This window comes from Entelurus aequoreus, linkage group LG06, assembly GCF_033978785.1.
Source record: "Entelurus aequoreus isolate RoL-2023_Sb linkage group LG06, RoL_Eaeq_v1.1, whole genome shotgun sequence".
NCBI lineage: Eukaryota > Metazoa > Chordata > Actinopteri > Syngnathiformes > Syngnathidae > Entelurus > Entelurus aequoreus.
The window spans coordinates 72,535,549-72,550,548 of NC_084736.1; the positions used below are offsets into that span (position 1 = coordinate 72,535,549).

At 37.1% G+C, this 15,000-nt stretch overlaps 1 protein-coding gene across 3 annotated transcripts in view; it reads left to right on the plus strand.

The window, feature by feature from the left end:
- LOC133652572 (adhesion G-protein coupled receptor D1-like) overlaps positions 1 to 15,000 on the plus strand; it is a 103,016-nt gene that overhangs the window by 24,710 nt on the left and 63,306 nt on the right. For 2 of the 3 annotated variants that reach the window (XM_062051462.1, XM_062051464.1), the window contains exons 8-11: positions 1,278 to 1,427; positions 1,522 to 1,572; positions 7,176 to 7,299; positions 10,184 to 10,291. In XM_062051462.1, coding sequence (XP_061907446.1) covers positions 1,278 to 1,427; positions 1,522 to 1,572; positions 7,176 to 7,299; positions 10,184 to 10,291 — 433 coding nt within the window. The remainder of the gene's footprint in view (positions 1 to 1,277; positions 1,428 to 1,521; positions 1,573 to 7,175; positions 7,300 to 10,183; positions 10,292 to 15,000) is intronic. The other variant, XM_062051463.1, reaches the window with a different exon arrangement.

Genomic DNA, 15,000 nt, shown 5'->3' on the forward strand with positions numbered 1-15,000 from the left:
TTTCGCGAGTGTGGTTGGTAGGGGCCCGTCCTAGCTATATAAAAATTTGAGTTATTTTACATAAAAATTAGACTGGATTGAAGCACAGTACAGTCACAGTTAGCACATAGCTTGTCATGCCCCAGGTGAACAGGTGAAACCTAAATAGACTTGATTAACCGAGAAAAAACAGGTGCACTGGCAGTAACTACGCATAAAGCGGGGGTCAGCAAACCGCGGCTCTAGAGCCACATGCGGCTATTTAGCGGCGCCCTGGTGGCTCCATAGAGCTTTTTCGAAAATGTATGGAAATGGGGTACAAAATATGTTTTTTGTTGTAATATGGTTTCTGTAGGAGGACAAACATGACACAAACCTTCCTAATAGTTAGAAAGCCCACTGTTTAATATGTTATGCTTCACTGATGACAGTATTTGGCGAGCGCCGTTTTGTCCTACTAATTTCAGCGGCCAGTGAACTCACCATTGTGTGGACTGTGACTCAACAGTTTGTTTACATGTATAACTTTCTCCGGCGCTGCCGCAGAAAGACGAGTTTTATGCCACTCCTTCTTTGTCTCATTTTGTCCCCCAAATGTGTTATACTGTGCGTGAATACAGAAAGGTGAGCTTTGTTGATGTTATTGACTTGTTGGAGTGCTAATCAGGCAAATTTGGTCACTGCAAGCTAATCGATGCTAATATGCTATTTAGGCTAGCTGTATGTACATATTGCATCATTATGCCTCGTTTGTAGGTATATTTAATGTATTTTACTTATGTCCTCTGTGTATTTAATTTATATTTGCATGTCTCATGACACATTATCTGTATGTAATATTGGCTGCATTACCCAGCTTGCAAATATTGTAATAACTCTATTAGAAAAAGCCGTTTCCTTTAACATGGACACACACATCTATACCTTTGGCCATTTCCAGGAGTTATCTTACCCTCTGAGAAGTTTTACTAATATTTTCCACTGTTGTAAAAATGTGTAGAATAAATATTACATTTCAACATTTCTGTTAACGAAGATTTGCGTCAGCCTGCGACACAATCATTTTGATAGTAGGCTAATATAGCTAATATAGACACTAACATCATGTGTTGCTTTCATTATAACACTTATATAAGGCTCCAGACCGATTACATTTTTGTATTTCCGGTCCAATATGGCTCCTTCAGCACATTGGTTTGCCGACCCCTGCCTTATATATATACAGTATATTCTGTGTGTATTAGAACTCCTTAGTAACAACCTTGTGATTGTAAATTTGATGCCTGTTGTTTCCTCAGAGAGCCACTGAAATGAGTCCTCCTGTTGTCAGCAGTGTGCACGAGGAGGGCCAAAGCTCCCAGGATTCAGAGTCCATGCCAGTATTATGCTTTCTCAAGGCTCTACCCAACAGGACCATTCCTCACAACACAGCCAGCAACCTCACACAGGTCTCAACAACACCCGCACACACACACACACAATTGTGAAGCCTTGAGCAAATGATGCAACGGTTCCTTGATGTCGATTTTTCATTCCACCCAGGCGTTTCTCAAAAATGTGGAAGAAGTGCTGTCTTCTCCTGGGTTACCAGAGGTAAATTAGTTCACACTGTTCAAACATGACATCACATAACAAAACAGATGCATATGAATCCATTTAGCAGATCATAACATTTTTACCTATAAATCGAGATGAATAGCGCTTGTTTAAAAATGTCACATGTGAGGTGTCCTGTTCTATAAGTCCTGGCTCAAACGTGGTTCCGTATCCAAAAACAATACTGCCAGAAAAAAAAGTGTGCGGTTTTAAGAACATTGAGCCTTCAAAATAAACTGCTTGTTTTAGTTTCTACTAACTGAAACAGATGTTCACATAGGAGATTGGAAAAGATGCAGTGCTCAGTAAATCCCCTTACCGTGGTCACACTGTCTGAGAAACGTTCACGCTTTAGTGCAGGGGGTGTCAAACATGCGGGCCGTGGGCCGGATCAGGCCCGCGGACAAGTTCAATCCGGCCCGCGAGATGAGTTTGCTAAGTGTGAAAATTGAGCTGCATTTTTAAATTAAAAGAAACTGCTGTTCTAAATGTGCCCACTGCATGGCGCAATAGCGATTCTGTTAGGCAAGCAAATAGTTTATACCGGGGCGAGCAAGTATACCAAGCAAGAGGTACACCCGCACTAAAAGAACACCTCCAGGCAACTTCAACCCTTCACTAACATCCTCCCCCCACCACATCCCACCTCCCCGGATTGTAAATAATCAAATTTATATAGGCTTTCTGAACTTTCAATGTCCATTTCTCTGATGATGCAATTGTTGATGACTGAAGTGCTGATATCAACCAAACCTAAGCCCCCCGCCACAACCCCCCTCCTCCGCCACACCCCCGCGCCCACCTCCACATCCCACCCCCCGGATTGTAAATAATGTAAATAATTCAATGTATATACTCTGATGAATAACTTGTGTGATGACTGTATTGTGCTGATAGTATATATTCGTATCAGGAATTGATTTACGTGGACCCCGACTTAAAAGAAGTTGAAAAACGTATTCGGGTGTTACCATTTAGTGGTCAATTGTACGGAATATGTACTGTACTGTGCAATCTACTAATAAAAGTTTCAATCAATCAATCAGCCAATCACCCAACGTAAAACAAACAGGAGTAAAATATACAATGGGTAACTACACTTAAAGTGCTGCATGAGACACTGCGCATTGATATAGTTCTGTGGAAATTAGTGTCTTCTGTGCAAATTTAAAGAAAGCGGACAATGTGTGATTTACTGCAATACTGTCAGTCGTGTAAGTTTCTATTTTTGGTTTGTTGAAATTGTTCACACTAGGGTTGTACGGTATACCGGTATTAATATAGTACCGCGAGACTAATTAATCATTTTCGGTACTATATCGTCTCTGAAATGTACCGGTCCCGCGCCCGCGTGGAAGTCACGTTAGGTCATTGCTGGTTTATGAGCAGAGGAGCATGTTCGGTAGCACACAATCACAGAATAAATAAATATTTAAACTTTCTTCACATATTTTTTTCTCTGAATACCGTATTTTTCAGGGTATAAGTCGCTCCGGAGTATAAATCGCACCGGCCGAAAATGCATAATAAAGAAGGAAAAAAACATATATAAGTCGCACTGGAGTAAAAGTCGCATTTTTTGGGGACATTTATTTGATAAAACCCAACACCAAGAATAGACTTTTGAAAGGCAATTTAAAATAAATAAAGAATAGTGAACAACAAGCTGAATAAGTGTACGTTATATGAGGCATAAATAACCAACTGAGAACGTGCCTGGTATGTTAACGTAACATATTATGGTAAGAGTCATTCAAATAACTATAATATATAGAACATGCTATACGTTTACCAAACAATCTGTCACTCCTAATCGCTAAATCCCATGAAATCTTATACGTCTAGTCTCTTACGTGAATGAGCTAAATAATATTATTTGATATTTTACGCTAATGTGTTAATAGTTTCACACATAAGTCCCTCCTGAGTATAAGTCGCACCCCCGGCCAAACTATGAAAAAAACTGCGACTTATAGTCCGAAAAATACGGTAACTTCATTAATCCCATAATACTTCAACTTTAACTTAAACTTAAACTTTGTTTTTGTTTGTTTCTCAAGTTAATATGACTCCAAAAATGTTATGTCTATTTCTTTAATTGTTCAACTTTATTCTTCCGAAATGTTTTTCCCCTCATAAAAATACAGCTTTATTCTCATAAAATTAATACTTTTTCTCTGGTAAGACAACAACTGTTTTCTCTTAACATTATGATGTTTTTCTCCTAAGATTTCCACTTTATGTTTGAGAAAAGTATGTATTTTTGTGTGAATGCTCCAAAGCATTCACACATATGGTTTTCTACACCAAAATTCATCTATGTATTCAACTTATTATTATAATTCTTCTCCAGATTTTGGCGCGCTCTACCTTCCACATTTTTCACCCGATTCAAACCGTTCCAACTTCAAAATGTTCAGCCTATTCGGGAATCACGGGTTTTCCCTCGACAAATTCCAAAAATTCCCAGATTTCCCAGAATTCCGTTTTTCCCGGGACATTTTTCCCATTCAAAATGAATTGGCCATTTTTCAAACTTTCACCATTTCCAAATTTTTCAACCTATTCAAACCATTCACCTTCAACACATTCCACAATTCTGGGAATTCAAACTATCATTTTTTCAACTTCCAAAAAATTCCAGGATTTTCCAGAATTCCTGGTTTTCCAAAGCCCTATTTCCACCCTTTTTTCTGGCGACTACTTCTCCCACATTTTTCAATCCACTTCAACTGTTCCTCCATCCAAACATTCCTCCTAATTAGGACAAAAAACAAAGTTGTTTTTTGAACTGGAAAAATTCCTGGTTTTCCCGAAATTCCAGGAAATCCGTAATACCATTTCTCAATTCAACATGTTACTACTTCAACATATCTCGACCGATTTAAAAAATTTCAAGACTCAGACCATTCAAGTTTTTTACCATTTTCCCAAAAATTTGCGCTTTTCCCGAAATTTCCAAATTGTTTGGAAATTCCCATTGAAATCAATAGGACATTCTTCAAAGCTCTTGACAGATTTAAACAATTCCAACACCAACCAATTCAGCTCATTCAGGACATTCATTCTCCTAATCATTTTCCAAAATTCCCAAATTTCCAGGAAGTTCCCATTGAAATGAATGGGACATTATTCCAAGTTGTACAACTACCACATTTTTCAACTTATTCAAACCATTCCAACATCAACACATTCCCCCATTCTGGAATTTCAAACTATAATTTTTCCAACTTTCCACCCTTTTTTCTGGCGACTACTTCTCCCACATTTTTCAACCCACTTTCCCCCATCCAAACATTCCTCTTAATTAGGACCAAAAAACGAAGTTGTTTTTTGAACTGGAGAAATTCCCGGAATTCCAGGAATTCCGTAATACCATTTCTCAATTCAACATGTTACTACTTTAACATATCTCGACCGATTTGTAACATTTCAAGATCAACCATTTCAACTCAGTCAGACCATTCAAGTTTTTTACCATTTTCTAAAAAAATCCAGATTTTCCCGAAATTCTCAAATGTTGGGGAAATTCCCATTGAAATCAATGGGACATTCTTCAAAGTTCTTGACCGATTTAAACAATTCCAACACCAACAAATTCAGCTCATTCAGGACATTCATGCTCCTAATCAATTCAACATGTTACTACTTCAACATATCTCGACCGATTTGAAAAATGTCAACACCAACCATTTCAACTCATTCAGACCATTCAAGTTTTTTACCATTTTCCAAAAAAATTCAGCTTTTCCCGCAATTCCTAAATTTTGGGGAAATTCCTATTGAAATCAATGGGACATTCTTCAAAGCTCTAGACCGATTTAAACAATTCCAACACCAACCAATTCAGCTCAATCAGGACATTCATGCTCCTAACCATTTTAAAACATTTCCCAAAATTCCCAAATTTCTAGGAAGTTCCCATTGAAATGAATGGGACATTATTCCAAGTTGCACAATTCCCACATTTTTCAACTTATTCAAACCATTCCAACATCAACACATTCTTCTCATCCTGGACATTCAAACTAACACTTTCCCAAGTTCCAAACCAAATCCGGTTTCTCTGGAAATTCAAACTTTGATTGATTGATTGATTGATTGATTGATTGATTGATTGATTGATTGATTGATTGATTGATTGATTGAAACTTTTAATAGTAGATTGTACAGTAATGTACATATTCCGTACAATTGACCACTAAATGGTAACACCCAAATAAGTTTTTCAACTTGTTTAAGTCGGGGTCCACGTAAATCAATTCATGGTAACTCTTTAACATTCAGACCATTCCAACATTCAAACCATTTCAGGGTTTACACGATTTCAACATTTAAACCATTTCTACATCCATCCTACATTCCATTAGCATTTCAGTTCAGCGTCAGCTCTTAAACATTCAAACCATTCCAACAGTCAAACTATTCTTGCATTCATACTACATTCTGTCAGTATTTCAGTTCAACTTCAGCATTGGGGCATTCACACGCAATCCCTTCAGGAATTGCCTCTTCTAGTTTATTTTTGATATTGTGTCTAGGAATGTGCCAAGAGCCAATAAACAAATGGCCCGAGGCTCTACTTTGTTCAAAAAGAATATACCAACACACAATGTCTTTTCCGAACCATATTAGACCACATTTTGGGCTATTGTCTAAATCAGTGGTTTTTAACCTGGGTACGATCGAACCCTAGGGGTTCGGTGAGTCGGCCTCAGGGGTTCGGCAGAGCCTCCGACGCGGAGGTCAAGACACGCCTGACTCATTGTGTAAATAAAAACTTCTCCCTGTCGGCGTATTATGGATACCCCCAAACAATGTTCCCTCTAATTTTCCATGTGTGAGCAAACGCAAAAACTCCTTGAGCATTTAGTGGAGCACATGTGAGCGACGTCAGACCTGCAGCTCACCTGTCCCAAACCTGACTAAATAACAAGTTCAATGTTTTATTATTGTAATCAAATGACAGCATTCATTTCCATGAGATTATTTTCTAATATAAGTGTTTTGGTCCACTTACAATGACTATAACATATTGTTTTTCATGAGCTGTGTACTAGTATTATATGTCTGAGTGGGGGTCCTGCTTTGGAAATAATATGTATCGCTTTCAGATATCACATTTAGTTCCCACTAAAACATTCACATGTTGCACAATGAGATGTAAACATGGGATCATGTGTACATTCCTGTAACTTTGTTTGTAAAATATATCTTTATTAGTATTTCTTTAATATAATAACATCATTTTATGATTACGGTTCGGGTTCGGTGAATGCGCATATGAAACTGGTGGGGTTCGGTACCTCCAACAAGGTTAAGAACCACTGGTCTAAATGTATGTTTTGTGAACTCAATTACAAAGAAAACACAATCAATCTTGAGCACGCTCAATTGTAGTTCAATGTTGCAATATGCTAGATTATTCTCACGTCATTGCCATTTGTAGGGTTTGTACACATCACTCTTAATAACGATACGCCACATAAAATACGTAAAATATGAAACTGTGCCATGCAGTGACATGAAGCAATGGAAAAACAGCACGAGGAGTGCTTGTAAAGTGATGCAAGTTTATGTCATCAACTTTGTTGACGCAGCAGTCCGGCCCCGTGGTCAGCGGTTTGATCGAAACCGTGGACCGAGTAATGGACCTCATGGTGGCTAACTTGGAGCCCAGCCCAAACTCTCTCATCTCCCTGGGAGGGACATCATTTGTTGCAGGTCAGTGCAGTGTTAGCTTCCCAAAAAGGTGACTCACACTGTTTGTATTGTTGGGGTAACGTGGTTAAGACATCAAGCTTTTCAATAGCTTTTCAATGTTTGTCTTTTAATCGTTCGCATAATACAGTGGTACCTCGGTTTTTGTTAGTAATCTGTTCCAAAGGCCAGACAAAAACCTACAAAATGTTTCCTTTAGGAAAAAAAAAAGTAAATTAATCAATTCCAAACACCCAAAAATATAAGCACAAAACACATGTTATAGAGCAGGGGTCGGGATCCTTTTTGGCTGAGAGAGCCATGAAAGCCAAATATTTTCAAATGTATTTCCGTGAGAGCCATATAATATTTTTTAACACTGAATACAACTAAATGTGTGCATTTTTAAGTAAGACCAACATTTTTAGAGTATGATAAATCTCTTATTCTTTTTAATAACATTGTTATTCTGAAGCTAACCAATAATAAATAAAATACTTCTTACCATTAATGCGACTTCTTGAACAGGTGCGGTAGAAAACGGATGGATGGATTGAAAATTAGAGATGTCCGATAATGGCTTTTTTGCCGATATCCGATATTCCGATATTGTCCAACTCTTAATTACCGATTCCGATATCAACCGATACCGATATATACAGTCGTGGAATTAACACATTATTATGCCTAAATTTGTTGTGATGCCCCGCTGGATGCATTAAACAATGTAACAAGGTTTTCCAAAATAAATTGACTCAAGTTATGGAAAAAAAATGCCAACATGGCACTGCCATATTTATTATTGAAGTCACAAAGTGCTTTTTTTTTTTTAACATGCCTCAAAACAGCAGCTAGGAATTTGGGACATGCTCTCCCTGAGAGAGCATGAGGAGGTTGAGGTGGGCGGGGTTTAGGTGTGGGGGGTAGGGGGTAGCAGGGGGTGTATATTGTAGCGTCCCAGAAGAGTTAGTGCTGCAAGGGTTTCTGGGTATTTGTTCTGTTGTGTTTATGTTGTGTTATGGTGCGGATGTTCTCCCGAAATGTGTTTGTCATTCTCGTTTGGTGTGGGTTCACAGTGTGGCGCATATTTGTAACAGTGTTAAAGTTGTTTATACGGCCACCCTCAGTGTGACTTGTATGGCTGTTGACCAAGTATGCATTGCATTCACTTGTGTGTGTGAAAAGGCGTAGATATTATGTGACTGGGCCGGCACGTAAAGGCAAGGCCTTTAAGATTTATTGGTGCGCTGTACTTCTCCCTACGTCCGTGTACCACTCCGTACAGCGGCGTTTTAAAAAGTCATACATTTTACTTTTTGAAACCGATACCGATAATTTCCGACATCGCATTTTAAAGCATTTATCGGCCGATAATATCGGCAGTCCGATATTATTGGACATCTCTAATTAAAATGCATGAGAATGTTTTATATTTTGAACGTTATTTTTTAACACTGATTACTAGCAGAATTATTCATGACTTATCGTGTTAAGCAATGTCAGCTAAGATTTATCTGAGAGCCAGATGCGGTCATCAAAAGAGCCACATCTGGTTCTAGAGCCATAGGTTCCCTACCCCTGTTATAGGGCAATAATTATTGGCAAAGATGGCAATGAGTGGACAGGCAGGAGGGGAGGGTAAAGCCATTGTTCGCCACGTTCATATTTTGCTATGAGTTATTTCTTATTCAAAAGTGTTTCTCAGGATCAGGATGCTTTATTATTGTCCATTCTTTAACATGTACAAGACATACTGTATACGAACTGAAATTACATTTTCGGCACAGTCCCACTAAGAGCAGACATACGTTACAGGGAGACAAGAACAAACCGCCAACGGATCAGCCACTTACGGCGCTCCTTAAAAAAGGTGGGAAAAAGGTGATATCGGGAAAGGGGAGAAGAGTAAAAAATATCAGTCAAAGGGTGGACCCTCAGGAGGGGGTCCAGACTGAGTCCAAGGGAAAAAACTTCATTTGCCATAGCACACATAAATATGTTACATATAATCACAACAACTCGCAACAGAGGGGGGGGGGGGGGGGGGGGGGGGTGTTTGTGCATATGCCCATTGTCTTTACGGGTTTATTTTATCAAATAAATGTTCCCAAAAAATGAGATTTATACTCCAGTGCGACTAATATTTGTTTTTTTCCTTCTTTATTATGCATTTTCGGCCGGTGCGACTTATACTCCGGGGCGACTTATACTCCGAAAAATGTGGTACATCCATATTTTTTAGCATCGCAAAATCTTCTTTCGTTTTTTTGTTTAATTTATATTATGTTTATAATCTCAGGAAATATGTCCCTGGACACATGAGGACTTTGAATATGACCAATTTATGACCCTGTAACGACTTGGTATCGGATTGATACCCAAATTTGTGGTGGATAGAACATGTTAAAAGAGAAACAGTAAATAAACAAGTAGATGAATAATCCATTTTTACAGCTTGTCCCTCATAATGTTGACAAAATAATAGAATGATAAATGACACAATATGTTATTGCATATGTCAGCAGCTAAATTAGGAGCCTTTGTTTGTTTACTTACTAATAAAAGACAAGTTGTCTTGTATGTTCACTATTTTATTTAAGGACAAACTTGCAATAAGAAACATATGTTTAATGTACCGTAAGATTTTTTTGTTAAAATAAAGCCAATAATGCAATTTTTTGTGGTCCTATTTTATTTAGTAAAGTACCGGTACCAAAATATTGGTATCGGGACAACACTAGGTGGGTTACACGAAATTGTGGCCAAAACCAAAAACCAAATCGTAGAAAAAGTGAGGCATAGGAACACCGAGGTACTGTTGTATTATGTTTGCCACTACTTGTCCAAGCTGCATTATTGATCCAACAATGAGAAAGTGGATTACTGCCTTTCCCTTTTCATCCCACAGATTACTCCCTGATGAAATTGCCACATAACTACAACTTGCCACATTACCGCTTCCCTACACAAGGAACGAACTACATCTCCGTACCCGGGGAGGCTTTCACCATGCAGTGTGAGTGCGACGTGATCTTGTGCATGGAAGTTGCAGCTTCTAGTGCTTTCATTGGAATGTGTTATAGCCTCAGTCCTTCCCTGATGTTGTTTCCCACTCAATGACTTAGTTAAGATTTAAAAGAACTGACAAGCTACAACCGAGAGCAGGTGTCGGCAACCCAAAATGTTGAAGGAGCCATATATTAGACCAAAAATACAACAAAAAAAAATCTGTCTGGAGCCGCAAAAAATTAAAAGCCTTTTATAAGTGTTATAATGAAAACAACACATTATGTAAGTGTCTATATTAGTTATATTAGCCTACTATCAAAATGACTTTAAAAGTCTTATATACGTTTCATAATGAAGACAAGACATTATGTAAGGGTCTATATTAGTTATTTTAGCCTACTATCAAAATTACTTTAAAAGTCTTATATAAGTGTTATAATGAAGACAGCACATGATGTAAGTGTCTATATTAGTTATGTTAGCCTACTATCAAAATGACATTAAAAGTCTTATATAAGTGTTATAATGAAGACAACACATTATGTAAGTGTCTATATTAGCTATATTAGCCTACTATCAAAATGATTTTAAAAGTCTTATATAAGTTTTATAATGAAGACAACACATTATGGAAGTGTCTATATTAGTTATATTAGCCTACTATCAAAATGACTTTAAAAGTCGTATATAAGTGTTATAATGAAGACAACACATGATGTAAGTGTCTATATTAGTTATATTAGCCTACTATCAAAATGACTTTAAAAGTCTTATATAAGTGTTATAATGAAGACAACACATTATGTAAGTGTCTATATTAGTTATTTTAGCCTACTATCAAAATTACTTAAAAGTCTTATATGAGTTTTATAATGAAGACAACACATGATGTAAGTGTCTATATTAGTTATATTAGTCTACTATCAAAATAACTTTAAAAGTCTTATATAAGTTTTATAATGAAGACAACACATAATGTAAGTGCCTATATTAGTTATAATAGCCTGCTATCAAAATGACTATGTGTCACAGGCTGACACAAATCTTTGTTGACAGAAATGTTGGAATGTAATATTTATTCTACACATTTTGGAAATGTAAATTGGAGGCTTCTCAGAGGGTGAGATAACTCCAGGAAATGACTGGCTTAGAATTACCAAAGGTATATATGTATGTGTCCAAGTTAAAGGAAACGGCAGGCTGTCTTCTTCTAGTGGATTTATTACAATCTTTGCAAGCTGTGTAACGTTTGCTGTGGTCTGGAACAACATGGCACACAAACAACTATCTGAAATGCAGCCAATATTATATGCAGATAATGTGTCATGAGACATGCAAATATAAATTGAATTAATAGGACTTAAAGGAAATTAAATGAGCTCAAATATACCTACAAACGAGGCATAATGATGCTAGCCTAAATAGCATGTTAGCTTGCAGTCATGCAATGACCAAATATGCCTGATTAGCACTCCACACAAGTCAATAACATCAACAAAGCGCACCTTTGTGCATTAACGCACAGTATAAAATGTTTGGTGGACAAAATGAGACAAAAAAGAGGTGACATAAAACACGTCTTAGAAAGTCGGAGAAAGTTATACATGTAAACAAACTACGGTGAGTTCAAGGACCGCCAAAATTAGTAGGACAAAACGGCGCTAGCCAAATAGTCTGTAATCACTGAAGCATGTTTAATATAAACAGTGAGATTTATAAGAATTAGGAAGGTTTGTGTCATGTTTGTCCTCCTACAGAAACCATATTAAAACAAAAAAGATATTTTGTCCCTAATTTTTTTCCATTTTCATACATTTTTGCAAAAGCTCCAGAGAGCGGGTTGCCGACCCCCGGCTTAGAGTGTCAAGGTTGGCCTTGAGAGCTTTTGTTTGGCTCAATGGTGCACTGTAGATATCCCACTCTGACTTTAAAGCCAGCAATTACTCTTTCATTCAGAACAGCAAGAGTGAGAGACGGCACATTTTCTCCACTTTCCTCTATCATTAAAAAAGAAGGAGACATTTAGAGTGTGCATTTTGAACATGTTGGCTTTTAATGTGCAGGTCACTTTTTCCCCCTGTTTCCTCCTGGCCACTACACACTAGGGTTGTACGGTATACCAGTATTAGTATAGTACCGCGATACTAATGAATCATATTCGGTACTATATTTGGCATCACTACATCTTCTATCGTTCTAAAAAAATGTATATTATGTTTATAAACTCAGGAAATATGTCCCTGGACACATGAGGACTTTGAATATGACCAATGTATGATCCTGTAACTACTTGGTATCGGATTGATACCCAAATTTGTGGTATCATCCAAAACTAATGTAAAGCATCCAAACAACAGAAGAATAAGTGATTATTACATTTTAACAGAAGTGTAGATAGAACATGTTTAAAGAGAAAGTAAGCAGATATTAACAGTGAATGAACAAGTAGACTAATAATTCATTTTCTACCACTTGTCCTTAATCATTTTGACAAAATAATAGAATGATAAATGACACAATATGTTACTGCATATGTCAGCAGACTAAATTAGGAGCTTTTGTTTGCTTACTTACTAATAAAAGACAAGTTGTCTAGTCCATCCATCCATCCATTTTCTACCGCTTATTCCCTTCGGGGTCGCGGGGGGCGCTGGAGCCTATCTCAGCTACAATCGGGCGGAAGGCGGGGTACACCCTGGACAAGTCGCCACCTCATCGCAGGGCCGACACAGATAGACAGACAACATTCACACTCACATTCACACACTAGGGCCAATTTAGTGTTGCCAATCAACCTATCCCCAGGTGCATGTCTTTGGAAGTGGGAGGAAGCCGGAGTACCCGGTGGGAACCCACGCAGTCACAGGGAGAACATGCAAATTCCACACAGAAAGATCCCGAGCCCGGGATTGAACGCAAGACTACTCAGACCTTCGTATTGTGAGGCAGACGCACTAACCCCTCTGCCACCGTGATGCCCTTGTTTAGTATGTTCACTATTTTATTTAAGGACAAACTTGCAATAAGAAACATATGTTTAATGTACCCTAAGATTGTTTGTTAAAATAAAGCCAATAATGCAATTTTTTTGTGGTCCCCTTTATATAGAAAAGTATCGAAAAGTACCGAAAAGTATCTAAATAATGAACTATTGGTATCAGGACAACACTACTGCACACATTGCTTGACCTACACTGCAAAAAGTCAGTGTTCAAAAACAAGAAAAAACAAAACAAAAATTAGGGGTATTTTATTTGAACTAAGCAAAATTATCTGCTAATAGAACAAGAAAATTCGGCTTGTCAAGACTTTCCAAAACAAGTCAAATTAGCTAACCTCAATGAACCCAAAAATACCTTAAAATAAGTATATTCTCACTAATAACAAGTGCACTTTTCTTGGTAGAAAAAAATAGAAAAGGAGACCTTTTTGCTCAATATGTTGAAAAATATTCTTAAATTAAGTAAATGCTGGTGCCATTATCTTGACATAATGATATGCGCTCGGCATCATGATTTTTTTGTTCATGCTTGAAGTAAGAAATTATTACCGTATTTTTCGGACTATAAGTTGCTCCGGCATATAAGTCGCACCGGCCAAAAATGCATAATAAAGAAGGAAAAAAACATATATAAGTCGCATTTTTTGGGGAAATGTATTTGATAAAACCCAACACCAAGAATAGACATTTGAAAGGCAATTTAAAATAAATGAAGAATAGTGAACAACAGGCTAAATAAATGTACGTTATATGAGGCATAAATAACCAACTGAGAACGTGCCTGGTATGTTAACGTAACATATTATGGTAAGAGTCATTCAAATAACTATAACATATAGAACATGCTATACGTTTACCAAACAATCTGTCACTCCTAATCGCTAAATCCCATGAAATCTTATACGTCTAGTCTCTTACGTGAATGAGCTAAATAATATTATTTGACATTTTACGGTAATGTGTTAATAATTTCACACATAAGTCGCCCCTGAGTATAAGTCGCACCCCCGGCCAAACTATGAAAAAAACTGCGACTTATAGTCCGAAAAATACGGTACTTTAAGAAAGTAGTTTTATACTTGTGAGTGTTGATGACACAGCTTTGCAACAGTTGATATTCTAGTTTAAAGCATGTTTTACTCAATATTAGGGATGTCCGATAATGGCTTTTTTGCCAATATCCGATATTCTGATATTGTCCAACTCTTAATTACCGATACCGATATCAACAGATACCGATATATACAGTCGTGGAATCAACACATTATTATGCCTAATTTGGACAACCAGGTATGGTGAAAATAAGGTCCTTTTTTTTAAAAAAAATTAAGAAAAGAAAATGAGATAAATACATTTAAAACATTTTCTTGAATAAAAAAGAAAGTAAAAAAATATAAAAACAGTTACATAGAAACTAGTAATTAATGAAAATTAGTAAAATCAACTGTTAAAGGTTAGTACTATTAGTGGACCAGCAGCACGCACAATCATGTGTGCTTACGGACTGTATCCCTTGCAGACTGTATTGATATATATTGATATATAATGTAGGAACCAGAATATTAATAACAGAAAGAAACAACCCTTTTGTGTGAATGAGTGTAAATGGGGGAGGGAGGTTTTTTGGGTTGGTGCACTAATTGTAAGTGTATCTTGTGTTTTTTATGTTGATTTAATAAAAAATACAAAAAAACTTAAATAAAAAACGATACCCA